General features: G+C 36.6%; 1 protein-coding gene across 2 annotated transcripts in view; it reads left to right on the forward strand.

The window, feature by feature from the left end:
* The window catches only part of CTNNA2 (catenin alpha 2), a 515,013-nt gene extending 506,296 nt beyond the window's left edge, over window positions 1-8,717 (forward strand). For both annotated transcript variants that reach the window (XM_055698149.1, XM_055698157.1), the window contains one exon: window positions 7,569-8,717. In XM_055698149.1, the coding sequence (XP_055554124.1) occupies window positions 7,569-7,856 (288 nt within the window). In that variant the 3' untranslated portion in view covers window positions 7,857-8,717. The remainder of the gene's footprint in view (window positions 1-7,568) is intronic.
* Window positions 8,718-17,227: the final 8,510 nt, after the last annotated feature.

Consider the following 17,227-nt stretch of genomic DNA (forward strand, 5'->3'; position numbering starts at 1 on the left):
CTTTCAGGCTAGTTCATTAGAAGGACAAACACGGACAATGTTTAATGTCAGCCAGTCATATAAAAATGGCATTTTGATAATACCTACATCAGAAGGAAATTTAGTGATTTCCACAAGTACAACAAATCATATCAGAAACTAGAGGGATCAAAGTAAAAGAAAATAAGTGTCTGTGTCCTGCCTAAAACTCATACTAGCTATCTCACCCCTGAGCTGTGATCCTCAAACTCCAGGCTCAGAAAGCATCTACATTTCCAACATTAATGTTCCTCATGTGTGTGTTTTGCTCCAGAATATGCACACTAGTATGTTAGTTTGAACTGCTCTTGACAGCCTACCACACATAGCAAAAGCCTGAACTTTGACAAGGTTTACAGCTGGGTGCTTCACTGTTGCTAGATGACCCAGTTTCAGTATGCGATTTCAGTGCTTACATAACTTATTAGGACATTGCTGGACAGCAGAGCTGGAGCTGCCTAATATCTCCAGTGGTGTACTCGACTCTTGGGCCAAAACCAACTGCATCAGTATCCCTCAGACTATAACCTGTGAGTCAGGCTTTTTGCAAGGCTTCTTAAAGACTTGTCTACTTGTAGCTATTGATGAGAGGATAAGAGAGGACAAAGTAAAGATAAGCTGACTAAATAGGCAAATAATCATGATGTTGAAGTCCATGTTTCAGTCTCTCAACTGAGAAAGCAAAAAAACAAAAATCCTTTAAAAAATATTTATTTGTGAGCTTTCTGGCAGCCACTATGAAATGTAAGTACAGTCTCCACTAGCTGAGCATTTCTGAGTTGGTACATGGCTTACTCTTATTTTATATGCTTATGGAGAAACAAAAGCTATGCAGGGCTCCTGGTATTTCAGTGAAGTAACCTTTATGTCTTCCTACAGTAAAAAAGTGGGGGTTGTAGGTCTACTGGGTACATTTGAGGGCATTTAGGTGATATTCCTTGACTTTATTATTCTGATTTTATCATAAACTTAGATTACTCCTTCAAACCTCTTCATTTAGTGAATGAAGTATAAACCCCTAATTTTAGTGATACCAGTGTTGAATTGTATTTTATGATTATATTTATATAGTGGTTTTAGTTTCGTATTTAGTATTCTCCTCAAAGCAAATTAATTGGGATATTATTTTGTCTTTTATCTTTTCTTTTAAAATAGCCTGGAATAAGTAAATCAACTGTATAAATGCACCTCTACACATTTTCTGCATTGTCTGTTTATCTTTTCTGGAGAATGCCAGTACTGGGAGTATTTTTATATGCTTTTGCTTTTTCAAACCAACATAAAGCAGTTGGTAACCTATTGACCTTGTAAATTAAACATGTGTTACAGAATAGCAATAGTGTATAGAAGACAGAAAATACCCATAGTTCGTGGTATATTTACTTGTCTACTTTCTGTTGTCCTAAGAGATGGCAGACATTGTTACAACCAAATGGGCTTGGGAATCCCTGTGGATTTCTTACCTGTAATTGAAAAAATGCAGATGAGGACAGTTATTCAGTGGATTGGCCACCTATAAAGCATAACTACCTCCAGAATGAATTAAATATTCAACATGTATAAAGGGGTAAGTTAATTGCAATCAAATGTGAAAATAAATAGCTAGGAAGAGTATAATACTGTTTTACATGGCCACAGATCCCTTTTTAACACCATTGTGACCACATTACATTCCAAATAATGACACTTTGTTATAGAATTTCAAATATATAGGATAGCTTTCTCACAATAGAGCCATATCTAGCAAAAAACTTATGTACATGTTCAAGTGACTGAAATACTGCTTCAGCCATTCCATAGTAGTGCTGATAAAGAGCAGATGTCCCCTACCATAGGGGTGAGTGCATCTGAATGGCAAATAGGCTATTCTTGCATTAGCTGTCACTAATAGTTTTATGCATGAAATTGCCACAGAAATGTAAGACCTAAGTATCGTGGATAAGATCTTTTTTCTTACATGTATCTCATATATATATATGTAAGACTGGATTTACTATTAAGCACAGCTGAGAGGAAAATGTTCTGTTGCATAAGGATGTAACCTGGGAAAATGGTATTCTTGATTCACCGTCCAGATTCATAATTGCTTCCTGTAACCTTAGTTGCTCTAGAGGCTGTTGAGTGACTTTTGGTTCATGATAATGGTGACTGCACCTGTCCACAAAAGTATGAACTTGCTTTGGAAAGGAAGAATAGCAGGGAATGCACCCAGAATTCACAGATTAATTAAGAGCCTGGCAATGCCTAAGCTATCTGCTCAAGGCACACCACAGATCAAATCTTAGCCAGGAGTATTTGAACGGTTACAGGTTCTTTTTTGTCATGTTAAATAAATTACAATTGCTCCTCCCAATCTCTATAAAGCAAACCAGACTAAACTTTATTTATCAATAACTACTAATACTATTGTTTTGCACTCACACATTTCAAGGTCAATATGGACCGTTGTTACCATGTAAACTGTCTTCCTGCATAACTGGCGCACAGGCTCCCTGAATTAATGTGCATTATAAATGTCCAATAGTTATGCTTAGAGTGCACGTATTAAACAAAAGCATCCAATACTGATTTCATAACTTCTAGAGATAGAATCACTCTTTCAAGCGTTCTTGTGATTAATTATAATAACTGCTAAAAATTTCAGCACATTAATAACTAAAATGACCTGCTTCACCTTTCAGCCATTAAGTTTTGTTGTATCTTTGTCTAATCTGTTGGACCTGGAATATGATCAGCTTTCTGTTACTATGTACTTGCTGATTTCAATCAACTCATTTTTTAATCATTCACTTTATTAAAGGAAAAAACAGCAGACTGAATTTTTCCCACCAAAGATGTTTTTTGTTCTTGAGGTTCTTTAAAATCTGTCCAGTTACTCAGTATTGTTCTTGCATTGAGTATTCAGTATTCCATAACTGTGGACACACAATAATCTGAATATGATAATTTAACCTATTTCACCATATTCCTGCTTTTTGTATCCTCAAGGAGTAATTGCCTAGGATCCTGTATAGGATAAAGTTCCTTATTGTATGAGTAGGTATCATCTGCTATAAAGTTGGCCAAACTGAAATCTACATTTCTGACTTTTATCAGCTTATTAGATATCAATCACTTGCCCTCTGTATGGCTTATCACTTTCCAATAGTTACCTGCAAATTTCATCAGTTAAGTTATCAGTTAATCTAAATCTAAATCAGTTAAGTGACTTCCAAGTTTTTAACAGAAATATTAATACTGTAAAGTTGAAAAATGGTTTCTCCAAAAGCCCACTGGAAAAGTCACAGTTAAGCAATGATTTTTTTGTACATACTTTTGATACATATTTTTTGAAACTTAGGGAATCTGGAATCATTCTGTATGTGCCTTGACAATTTTGTAACATCAGCTGAGTTTTTAATCAAACTGTCATGTAGTACCAAGCAAAACACCTTTCAAAGGTCCAATTATATCAACAGCATTAATTTTAGTGATCCAAAGTTTAATTACATAAAAATATGATGTAGGTTACTTTGAAAATATTTTTACCCACAAAACCATTTGATTATCATTAACTATATTTCTTTCCTCCCTTTATTTATGGAGTCTGTCATAGACATTGCATTTTATTTGGGAGTGCTGTCAGCTGAACTGGCCTATAATTTCAGGGGTCATTCTAGTTGTGCTACTCAAATATTTCCAGACTAGGAACTATCTGCAATTCTTTTGGTGTCTCCCCCACTTTTCAAGGTCTATTAAAATCAAAACCAATATATAACATTCTTAAACAACCAGCTCTTCCAAAACTACCTTTACTATGTCATGGTCGCTGGAAATAAAGATTTTTTTTCTCTGCTTCCCTTATCTTTGGTGGTATATTTATGATTATAAATATGAAGATATCACTGTAAATTATTTTTTCTCCTTTCTAAAAACTGTGGTATAATTTTTCCCCATTACAGTGAGGTAACAATTCAGGGAAAACATCTCTTTTCATTTGCTTTACTGTTAAGGAGAAAATTTTCCAGCTTTATTCTCTCCCGCTTCTTCAGCTATTTTGTATTTAATTGCTGGTTATTTTGCTTAGATTATGTGTATATGTAAAAGAAGCAAGAAATCTTGATTGTCACAAAAATCTGGAAAATTCTGCATACAGTGCAGGAAAAATGCAGCACAGCTTATAAGCGGATCAGAACCTCCTCAAAGCCTTAAGGATTTTTGGGGGAAAAAAACCCTGAAATTATCTTCTTGGCAGATAATAGGTTCTGCTGCTCCAGTGTTCTACTCTTGCATTCACTAATTGCAAAGTTAGCTTGTAGCATTTATTTTTTTTTCCCCTGAATGATTTATGCCTTCCCTGGGTAGATGGCTGTTTTAACCTGGATAAGTGACCAGCTCCAGTGCAGTGGTTCTTAGGTTCTTTATGAATTTTGAATGTTCCCCAGCATTCACTGTTCTTGGAATTTTATGGGACAGTAATCTAAATTTCTCTCTTATGTTTAAGGGCTTTTCTTTCCTAAATGGAAGCAAACATATTTGTAAAGAGATCTAAATAGCAGAACACTATTACTTTGTGTAGGAAGTCAAAGGCTTGGTTGGCTTTTAGCACAAAAAGCTATCTTTATATTCATAATTCCCTAACCACTGCTAGGGAGTGAAGTTTGCTTTCTGTACTGTGCACTAATTTCCTAGTGGTACTTTTATTTGAAATGTTAATTTTCCTTTTATTTTTTTTTTTTTTGTTTCGGGTTTTTTTGTTTGTTTGTTTTGTTTTGTTTTGTTTTGTTTTTTATTATTAACATTATCTGTTTGGAAAAGTGTATATGTTTCTGTGCCCAGATTTTGTAAGGAATTAACACACTCGGGGCTTGATTCACTGCTGCTTCATTCCAGCTTTATGCCACTGTAGCTCTGCTGATTACAAAGCACAGCTTAAAACTGATGTAACACAGTGGTGTAGTAAGATCTAAATTTTAATTGAAATGCTGTTCATTCAGTTTAATTCTTCTTTACTGAGCCATAATACAAGCAAGGAGCTGGAGGCAATTAGAAAATCACTGGAAGTGCTTAGGTAGCCAAATTGGGTACATGGACTGGCTACCAGCAGATTTTGGAGAACATTCCTAGCCTAATGCTATTATGGGGGGTTTATGTCTCTTTTCTTATTCCAAGACTTGAAAGCATTTTACAATATGAATGAATATTAAGGGCAAGGACTAAGTATCTGCATGTTAAAATGTGATTAATAATGGTGAAAATAGGAGCTCTTATCTACTACAACAGCAGAATGAAAGAGATAATTGAAATGGCATCAAAATATGTATTGTGGTTTTCTAGAAGACATCATATCAATCTGGTTCCAAGCTTGCACAAGTACATGCTTCTGCACACCTTTATTAATATAGTCCATAAAATTACTAATGTGTTTAAAGGTGTAGATTGCATCCTTTGTATGGTTTTAAGCACCTAATTTAGGTGCCTGCTCATTTCAAAATGCTTCCTTTAATCATTCCATTCCTTAATATATGTCCCATGTAAAGCAGCTACCAGAACTCTTAAAGAAACACTGGGAAATGTGAGGCTATTAGAAATCTTCAACAAATAGAATTCACACAGGAATGTGCAGTGTAGACTTGATCCGGTCAGTTTATCCACATTGATTATGAAGTAAATATTATTTGACAGTATCACTTTCTATTCGAAATCAATCCACCAGTGTTTCAAAAAGAATCATTTAACAATGAATAATGCTTGACTGTAGATCTCTGCAGTAAATTAGAATATCCTAATTTAATAGAGTATGATCTGTTATTTGCCAACAAACATACAGATTGCCTTATAAATCATGCAGTAGTGTGGTTATAGAATAACACTATACTGAATTATAATTCATTACTCGCTATTGAACAGTCATGTTTCTGCAATATAATGTAATTTGCCATCTTTTAACTTAGTTTCTCTTACTAACAGAAAATACAAATTAGTTCTGAGGAAAAATATTTACTGGGGACATGCAATTAACTATTCATTTCAGGGAATGGCACCAAGTACATGAAAATCATTAAAATACTTTTTTGTTTTTCACCTCACTCTTTGTAGCTGTTTATGTATTTAATGAATCATAATAAGTGTAAGGCCACGGCTGAGGAAATAAAAAATAATGGGTAAGTCTACAAATTAATGTGTTTCCAGATACAGGCTTTCTGTAAGTCTATTCTTGTTCACTCACTGACACTTCAGAAAGTTTCTCCTGAACCTTTCCTCTGTTAATAATTCAAATTACTTGAGGTGAAGTATAATATGTTGGGGTTTTTTTGTTGCCTTATGATTGTTTATCCTGATTGCCGTGCTTAGCATTCCCGTTAAGGATTCATATGCTCCAAAAATATGGAGCAGTAAAGGTTTGCAGGGAGACAAGCCTTTTAGACTAATTAAAACTAGCTAAGAACTTACTGAGCAAGTTGAGTGGAATTAAACAGTTAATATTACATCTGGAATTGTTCCTATAAACTAGGAAAGACTTGTAAAAAATTAAGGCAGCTTCCATGGGAGAACGGAAAGGCTTTATCACAAAGAGTATATCCCACTTTGACAGTATTTTGGGAAAAGGATGATTGAACATCCTAATTAGTAATCTGGGTTGCTACAGTACTTAAGAGTGTATTTTTAGCACCTACTAATTTGAGGATGTCCAGTTGGCTTTGGCGAGTGCCTAATTCACATTTTGGAACACTGAGACATCGGAAGTCCCTTTATATGCTTAAATCCTTTTGAAAAATTTGGCCAGGGATATGTACCTGGTTTCAGTGTATGAAGCTTGCTGACTGGAAGTCCCAGTGGGCTGAAGTCCAACAAGTTCTTAAGGCCTTTTACATCCAGAGGATGCAGGAACCTCAGGCAGACTCATGCAGGGGAAAAACGTGAGGGTATATGTACGAAAAGGCTCCTAATCGTAAAGTAAGATTCCTTGTGAACTTAAGTTGCTCACATATTACAGTAGCTACAAAAACCTGCAGTTAACTGTTTCATCTTTTTATTTCTTCAGGGGTTTCAAAATCTCCTTTCATCTTTTCAGATGGGATTCTCTAACAAGCTCAGCACTGGCCTCACGCTGTTCCTGTAGACATCATTGAGGGTGTTATCCTGGGCTTAATAGGAATAATTAGAACAAACCTGAACACTTGGGAAAAATCCCTGTTGACCTGTTGCGTGGTTTCTGACATGTAAAAGTAAATTTTTAAAGGTCTAAGTGAGAAGTAACTTTTTTTGTGAAAAGAGAGGCAACTTCTTCACCTGTAGAAAAAAAATCAACAAGAAAAAAGCAGACAACACAAGCTTCTCCTTTGAATTATTAAAAAAACCTTCATGTGAGGTACCGCAGTCTTACCTTTGCAGTTCAGTGCATGTTGTTGCCGGTGCTTGTTACTACAAGCTACTTGATTAATCCTGAGGGAGAGGATTCATTTCATCTTTAATGAGATCTAAGAGTATTCAGACTTCAGTCAGGAAATGGTCCAGTGATCCTGTCATGGAGTAACCTTGCTGTATTTCATTTTCTTTTCTATTTGTAGCTGGACAGTGCCACTTCTCTCATCCAGGCAGCTAAAAATCTGATGAACGCTGTGGTTCTTACAGTAAAAGCATCATATGTGGCTTCTACTAAATATCAGAAGGTCTATGGTACTGCTGCAGTGAACTCACCAGTTGTATCTTGGAAGATGAAGGCCCCTGAGAAGAAACCTCTAGTAAAGAGAGAAAAACCAGAAGAGTATCAGACAAGAGTGAGAAGAGGGTCCCAGAAGAAACATATTTCCCCTGTACAGGCCTTAAGTGAATTTAAAGCTATGGATTCATTCTAAACCACTGAGCTTTACCAGGAGGGTTTTATATTCTTTTTGTATGCATACCTGCTGACTCGTATGCGTCTGGCATGGGGGGGGGAAGCAGTGTCAATTTGCATGCGACCTGAGACTCTATTGAAGTAACTAACTTTCTGCAATGCCAAAATATAGGGCATTCTCTTCTGATGTTAAATGGACTTATTCCAGGCTTCCTTTTTAACCTAAAGTATAGCATTAAATTGGCCAAAGAATTTGCATCACAGGGGTACGTGTGGGTTAAATAATAAATTCATGTCTAAACCCAGAAATTTTTATGCATGCAAGAAACATTAGGTTGGCAGGTATATTAAGTGAAAAAAAAAAAGGAATTGTAATGGTAGACCATAAAGCTTGTATTGCTTCTGTTCCAGTGCAAAAATGTACTAGCCAATATGCTTAAATGTGTGGCCCAATAATTAAATGATATAACTTTTAAGTCATCTTCACTATAGTATGTGAATTTTTAAAACAGATACAAACTAATTCATCTTAAAAATGCTTCTTTTAAACCATACTTCATTCTTTATATTCTAGTAGTGTTATGATTGCTAACATTTCAATTAATCCCATTAATATGACCAGAAGTTTACTTTCGCCAATTGAATTCCTTATGGTGGAGTATGAAGCACAATATGGTGATTGACATTGCCTTTTATATTATGATTATTATTATGATTATTATTATTATATTAGTAATAGAAGACCTGGTGGTGGAATGTTTAGAGACACGGAAACTGACAGTGTGAGAATTTAGCGGCAAATATGTAGGTATAGCTTGGATTACAGGTATCTGACATACCATTGTAACCACTAACTCAATAAACTCATTTAACCTTGGAATCCTCAATATGTCTTGTCTCTTAATGTACACGTATCTCCTGCATCATAGTTGATGTAGACAGTGGTTAATTTTGCTTCATGTTTGTTTTGGTTGGTTGGTTGGTTGGGTTTTGGGTTTTTTTTTTGTGAAGGAAAGGCAACATTACATTCATGTCCTCATTTTTTATAACCAGGATAGTCAAACATGGTCAATGGATCAAAAACAGAGTCTAAATTTGAGACAGATTTAAGCCTTGATACATATGAGATATGTTGTTTGGGATTAAATTATTTGTTTAAATACAACACCTCAGAAACAGCATAAAGATAGTTCAATATATCAAACTTATAAGGTTGGCATCTCAGAACCTTGAAAACCATCTGTCGTGCCACACTGGATAGACCTATATAAAGAGCATTGCACAAAGAAATGCAGGATCTACTTTTATTCCCTTTTAGCCCCAACAGCTGGCTTAACTATAGAGTCTGTATTATTGTTATGAAAAGGTCTCAGTGAAAATAAAACAATGAGCATGTATTTATTCTTCTTATAATTAAATACAATTTAAGAGAACATTCATGACCTCATAAGGGGTTTGAAGCACTGTGATAGGGTGCAGTATACTGCCAGTGACATGTATAGCCCTTACACTAAGACATGTTTGGATGCTTGTCTCAGATACTCTGCTTATTCCTCAGAATAGCAAAGTACCAAATTTTGTTCTATTGCCTTCCTACACAATCTATATAAAGGAATGTACTTTCAGAGGCCTTTTAGGAAATTACTATTTTTGCTTTGTTTAGTTGTGCTGTATAATAAAAAGGTTCCCCAATCAGAACTGGATACTGTACACATGATTAAAATACATTAGAAGATGTGGGGAAGTCCTTGAAGAGCTTTCCCTATAACGCCCTTAGTCTGACAATTGCTTGTGGTACCAGTAAACGACCTAAAAGTAATTGGGGTCTTTACAAATGAAATGACAGAGACAAAGGATGGTTACTGTGTTTAAAGAAAGAATAGGAAACCCCAGACAAATAAAAATATCCCAGCATGGTGCATGAAAAAAGAAAATAGGCAATAGGTCACAAATAAAAGTCACAGCACTTCTTGAGAAGTGTTTTGCTCTAAAACCGTGATGGATTAACTAAACAGTTGCTTTAAAATTATGTTGTTGCTCTAAGAGGCATCTCAAACTCAGAAATGTTTAGTAGAAAGGAAGTAGGCAATGACATCTATGACCGTGTCGTGTTGAGTCGCCACTGATCAAGGCTCCATGGCTAAAGAGGACTAATAGAAAGTATCCATTATCAGTCACTCAGTCAAAATAGTGACAGTGTCTGCAAAATGCTAGGGAAAATTAGAGTCTGTGAAGGTATAACCCAGAATTATATTGGGCAACTTAATTCATGTGAATTAGAGTCCTACTTTAGGGTGGATTATTTGCCTTCTGAAGGGATCTGTCTGTGCTCTAAATATCTTTATTGGCAGCATGATAAAATTTAGTGCTGACAAGTGAAAAGTAACGCACATGAGAACAAGAACAAAAAACCAACCAGAACATGCCAGTTCAGTGCTCAGCTCATGTAGTAAAGCCAACAGAATGTTAAGATTGATGAGAAGGGGTTTAATAAAGAGGGAAGTATCAGGTGATACTGTACAGCGGGGATGTGCCTATGTTTGAATACTTGAAGCAGTTTTATCAACTCGTGAAAGAAGAAATGGTATAGAATGGAAATGTACATGGAAATATGAGAGGGATTACCAAGTCTGGAATTGCTTTCATATAAGGAGAAAATAAATAAGGTAAGAGTCTCCAATTTCTTCAGGCTATGAGATGACTAAATAAGGAACAAGTAATCACTGGACCTTTTAACTCAAAAATTGGGGATGAAACAATGAATTACCAAACAGCAAGTTCAATATTTAAAAAAATACATTTTTTTCTTAAAATAAGTCAATTTTGGAATTAATTTTCACAACACCACAGTTGCCACAATGTTAACAATTCCATTGACTAGAACAACAAAGAATTCACCCCACAGACTTTCCATCTTGAAATCTTGCAGATCTTAAAGAGCTAGAAGAGCTTTAAATCCAATAGAAATTGTAAGCATAAAATAATGTGTGTGGATTTTGTTTACTACAGCCAGTCCTCTACTGAGGTAAGGGAACTCATATCACCAGCACAGCGTAATGAAGATCTGCTTCACCTCTGCAGCCTTTGGTCAGAAAGCTGCAGCTGTTTCTTGTGACTGTCACCTGGGTTCACAAGCCAAATGTATGGGTACCATACGTATTCCTATATACTTAAAACCTTGACAATTTTCTCTTCAAATTGTGCCTGCAATGCCAGAGAAACAATTACATTGCTGCTTCTAGAAATTACAATCATATATTTCTTGATGACGGAATTTAGTTATTTTAAAATAATTGTTTCCAGCAAATGAATGTACAGCAGGAAACTGGTCTGTAGATCAGCGTGGATGTCAGACAGGCATCCCTGAGCTAGGAGCAGTTTCTATCCTGCTGTGGTCTTCCATGCTGTGGTCACTCTTCCTGTTATTCACATGCCAGGAATTGTTTTTTCTTTATGAGAAGATAGAAGCCCAAATTAAAAGACTGAGCTATATGCTTCTTCCAGAAATGGCTATATCTTTTGACCTGTGGCCATGAGGAGAAGACTAGAGGAAGGGGGTTGGCTCACTTCCTGTCTTAATAAAATATGGGAAAGGGGGCTAGAAGAATATTTAAGTTTATGATATACTCGTTCAGCAAGAACAGCAGCCAATTTCTGAATTAAGAAGTCTGAGAAAACAGAAAGCCTGAGAACATTTAGATAACTTTCAAAATAATTTTCCTAAAATTATTTTTTCCTTAGCAGTTTATTTATTAAATAAATAATTTCAAAGTGAGAATAAGAGTTAAAATAGCTAAATATGTATTCTAGGTCAAGGAGCTAGTAGTCAAGGGACTACTGAGCAAGATGTCTTACTGCAAAGGAACAGAGGTTTTGGATGGGGCAAAGAAATTAAAACCGAGTGTAGTAAAATAACTTAGGACATTACTCATACATAGCACTTCCTTATCCTTAATCCCTGGTGATCTCAATTACATTATTAAATTTATACATGAGTTTAAGTACTTGGCTGCATATTAATGATAGTATTTGTATGCTTAAAGTTGAACAAATGCTTTGATAACAAGGAAGCAGGGGATAAAGCTCTGCACAGAATCACTTTGATCCAGTATTTTCTTGCTGCTCTGTCCTTAGAGTGTGAAATACCGATCAATAGTTCAGGTTTTTTACATTTTAAAAAGAGGTGGACCAAGGTGTGGAAATGTGATGGGAAACAATCCCACAAAGACAAAAATACTGGGTGGATATTTTTATATCTAGCACATTGGTTTATATCGCCACATGAAAGCTGACTGAAATCAGTTTCCTGTGTCTCTGTGACACTCAAGTTTAATGCTGTATAAGGTATATAGGCTTAAAATGACATTTCTGCATGTAATAATGTAGATTTCAATGGGATTTTCAAGCAAAAACCAAGTGGGTTGTTTTTGTTGTTGGTTGTTGTTTTTTTAAATTAACCCCCCCAGTATAAATCTAGATTGAAGGCTTATAACAGAAATAAAGTGATGTATCTCCTTTCACTCTATTTATAAACATGCCGTCAAACAGCCTTTCAGATCAGACTTGGTTGTTCGGTTAATTTTGCAAGGCAGAGGATAAATACGTGTCTGGAGAAAGAAGGAAACTGGAACAGGGAAAGAGGAGATTTTTTTCATTTGAACCTCATCAGTAGTTTGTCCGGGAGAGAAAGGTCACAGCTGAAGCTATGTTCAAGGACAGACACATTATCCCATGTCATCTTAGCAGTGAATTTAAGCATCTCTTTGGAAGTTCAGCACATATTGAACTTGCTGGTGAACTGCACCTGCAGACATCAGGAGTAGCCAAGAATTTTTCTGGTTTCTCACTGAATGACCAAGTGCATCCTCAAGCAAGGGTTCACATATTTCTCCTGCTTTAGATATTTTTCCCTTTATGACTCATTTAACACCAGGCTATGGAGAACTTGACAGCTTGATAAATGCTGTGGGAGGTAGAAATGTATTTTCGTGCTCTAGTTATACCTTTAAAGGAATAAATATTTAATTACTTGGGTGATGCTTCCTTCTTTTGATAACGTTAGGTGTGGTGTCAAAGGTGAGTAGCTGTTACCCAGTATTAGCCTCATCTTTTTGGGAAAAATTTCAAAGTTCTGTTGTTTGGTAATTCCTGTGTGATAATGGACTTGAAAAGGGATGCATCTTTGCAGAATGTAAAATGTTTATACTTACCTGCTTTATCCCAGCTCACAAAAAGTTAAATATAAGGAAGAAATAGAAACAAAGTTGTTTCCAAAGCCTCCTAGAATATTGAGAGGTAATGACTTTGCTAGGAGCATGTATTCGATCTATGTGCTGGTTTTGGCTGGAATGGAGTTCATTTTATTCACAGTAGCTAGTAGGGGCTATGTTTTGGATTTGTGCTGGAAACAGTGCTGATAACTCAGGGATGTTTTAGCTACTACTGAGCAGCACTTGTGCTGGCTCTCATCCCACCCCACCAGCAAGGGGGCTGGGGTGCACAAGGAGCTGGGAGGGGGCACAGCTAACCCCAGGGACATCCCATACCATATCACATCATGCTCAGCTTATAAACTGGGGGGAGAAGGAGGAAGGGGATGGGACAATGCTGGGAGTGATGGTGTTTGTTTTCCCAAACCTCTGTTACATATGCTGGAGCCCGGCTGTCCAGGGGATGGCTAAGCCTGCCTGCCCATGGGGAGTGGGGAATGAATTCCTTGTACTGCTTCACTGGCATATGTGGCTTTTGCTTTTACCTGTTAAACTGTCTTTATCTCAGTCCACAGGTTTTCTCACTTTTACCTTCCCGATTCTCTCCCCCATCCTGGTGTGGGGCCAATGAGCGAGCAGCTGTGTGGGGCTCAGTTGCCAGCTGGGGTAAAACCACACCTATTCCTTTTTTTTTCTGCAACATTTAATGCAGAAATTATAAAAAAGAGATCCTTTGGTCTGCATTTGTAGGAGGACATATTAAATTGTCTTAATGTCTATCTTCTTGCTGAACCATAGATTTGTCTGCTAACAGGAGAATTAATGGGGGGGGGGGGAATCAAAATTTTTATCTTAATTTCTCTTAATCTATTTGCTGATTTTTCTTTCAGCGTGTGGTTTTATTTATGTGTACTTTGTGTATGTGTGCATGCACACAGAAAAATTCCCAGGTTACACAGAGATTTAAATAGACAAAAATCTACCAGGTAACAACCTTCTCCCCAGGAAGCAGGTCTTGCCTTCATTTAGCTGGAATATCACAAGGATGCCACCAGAGCTTCTGCGTGGGCTGTTTGAGTTTTGAAGATCACTGAAGATCCCAATACCTGACTTCTCAAATATATTCATGTATATATAGGTATGTATGTATATGCATGTTTGGTGGTTTTGTTGGGGTTTTTTTGGGTGTATGGAAGTCAAGCCTAGTTCAGTTAACCATAGGCTCCTTGTTTTCATTAGATTGCCAGCAGTGTTACTGCCTGGCATTACTCAGGCTTATGCAGCCCAGTGTCTGGAACTGCAGGAGCTAACAGAGATCCTGCTCGTTGTCATATACAATTTTCATTATTAATTAGGCCATGGTCTATAACTGAGACCATAAGGAAGATCCATTATTTGGGCGATAATTGTGGAATAAATTAAGATCACTAGACTTTGTCATAGAGCTATGTGAAGCCTAGGTGCCTCTTAGTTTCATTTGTCCCTGAAGACAGGCTTTTAAATCTGCAGTATGCACAGCTAACAGAGCAGAGCAGCTCTGTGGTATTGCAGGGAGACTTTTATTTGCCCTGTGGAAAATAGCTCCTCTGGTTTTCCCTTGTGCCTTGAACTAAGCTGATTTGGGTGCTTACACCCTTGTATATGTTGTGGGGGCAAGGGGGATATTTATCACCTCTATCACTGGCAAGATGTCTCAAAAATCACATTAGCTGGATATCATGCACCTTGGGAGATCCCTTCCACTGGCAGCACTTTAAACCACAGATTTATGTTTGTGTGGATTGGTGGAAACTTTACCTGCCTGCAATCACAGGGTGTGCTACATGTTACATACCAGCTATATCGCACATTGAGTATTAGTCACCATTCCATTTTCTCAATGTATTTATTTGCAAGTGCTTCTATTGCTTTTAGAAATCATCTTTATTTTTCTTTATAACAGTGACTTGTCAAATGATTAAGTGGGGAAAAAAGAAACTCCCCTTACAACTCGGCACCTATTTTGCATGTACACAATCTGAAAGAAATATTTATGTGGAGGAGAAGGAGTGGTGTAAGTTCTTAAATCATAGGTATTTTCTCAAGTTACAAAAACTGTGTTGGGTGAGATCCTGCTAGTTATTTTTTCTTTTTCTATATTTCTTTCTAATTTCCTTCCTTGTTTTGACTGATCAGTTTCTACCTATTATTTCTCTTTTACAGGTAAACTTTGCCCATTTCATCATGAAGAAGCTGTAGTGCAAGTTTACACACAAGTGTTATGGACAGGAGGGCTCATCTAAAGCATGGAACACTGGAGAGTCCCATGACTGCAGGTGACTTGGGATAACTGTTCCACCTGTTAAAATTTTAGGGCTGGTGTTTGAGTTTTGCACAATCAGGGCATTTTTCTAATTTCTTTACTTTTTTTTTTTTAAAGAGTCACATAAAGGGATTTATATATGATATCTGTATGACAGCATTTGTGTGAAAGCCATTATATTTTGTACCTTGAAAACTTTCAGATTAGTTTCTGTGAGAGGAGGAGGAGGAGGAGAAAAAGCATTTTGCACTAGTGCCTCTAGAAAGACAATCTGGAATGAAGTGTAAAAAACAAATCCTGAGACAAAATAGGAAATGGACTGGTATAGTCATCTCAGAGTGCTGTCAGGGTCATGTAAAAGATGCCTATTTCCTTGAAAATAAGTAAAGAAAAAGTTTAAAAAAAACTTCAGAGAAATATTTATATGAATGCAGCTTATTTAATGTAATATTTTGAAGAGAAGTAAAGGTGGCTTTATAATTTAAAATTTAGGAAAGCTTAAGGAAGAATGTAAGAACCACAAGGTTTTAATTAATCTTCAGTGTCTCTCTCCACCCCTTTTCATTGTCCTAAGGACTCGTCATGGTGATGCCAGCAGTCAGATGAGCACATCATATTTACCCAAGCTGATGCAATGTTTCCCAACCTGACTTTGTGTAATTACCGTGGGTCCACAGAACAGTGTTTGGACAGGTACCAGCATTGCTGCTGCAAGAGTCTTCTGCAGGATTTTAGAGCTGGACCAGCCTTCTTCCATCTAGACATCAACATTTGGCTCCTAAAGCTGGTGTGTGGCCATGCAGGGTCAGGATGAGGCAGGCAGAGGGCTATAACCCCTGCAGAGACCCAGGCTCTAGCAGGCATAGCATCACTCTGTCTGTGATCCACAGACAGGGCAAATATGTTCCCCCATATATTCAGAAGAAGAAAATAAAAGGGAAAAAAAATAAACCAACAAACCAAAAAACCCAAACAAAACCTTCTGCAAAGGTTTTATGTAATTTCTCAGACTAAAAGAGCCCTAAACCACCATGGCTGCTCCTTCCCTTGAATGAGAAGTAGATAATGGAGACTCCCACTTAACCCAGTTGTTGGTAAGAAAACCAAAACTGAATGTCAGGAATGAATCTAAGTATACACCCACAGAGATACTGACAGGTAAACCAGTAATCTGTGTTAATTTGTTAAACACATTTCATCAGTGGAAAGAACATTTTTTTGCACTGTTGTGAGTTGAATTTTCAGACACACATTGTTACTGCATCCTACTTTATCACCATCAATTTCTTCAGCTATTTTTTATTCATCTAGTGCAATTTCTAAGAACCTTTTAAAAACTTAATGTGCTTGACAGGAGAAAAAAACAAAAGTTATGAAAAACACGCCAAAAAAAAAAAAAAAAAGGAAACAAAATAAACCAAAAAAACACCCTGATACTCATTTATCTGTCTCTTGATTCTTCCACATATCAGATCTAGCAGTATCATAGCATAAACCAAACACACAACACCTGCAACTCACCTCCTTAAAGGGCTACACTCTGTGATCACCATCTTTCCAAGTCAAACTATTTCCAGATAATGGGATTTGTGGATTACAGGAATTTTTTTAAGTCTAGGTCTGAAATTACATTGTACATGTAAAGTGACTTCATGGATAAAGATTTTCACATTAGGATTCCATTGGCCAGGCTGAATCTAGGTAAAAACAAATTAAATTGAGAAAAAATGGCCCAACTCATGTTCCTATATCATGAGTTGTGTCTAACTAGTCACAACAATTTTTAAGTTCTTTCCTTCAGCTATAGAAGATAAAGCAGAAAGGTGCTTCCAGCCTCAAATATAACTAAAAGGCTGACATTTGTCTCCATTTCAGAAG

This window comes from Falco cherrug, chromosome 1 (assembly GCF_023634085.1).
Source record: "Falco cherrug isolate bFalChe1 chromosome 1, bFalChe1.pri, whole genome shotgun sequence".
Taxonomy (NCBI): Eukaryota; Metazoa; Chordata; class Aves; order Falconiformes; family Falconidae; genus Falco; species Falco cherrug.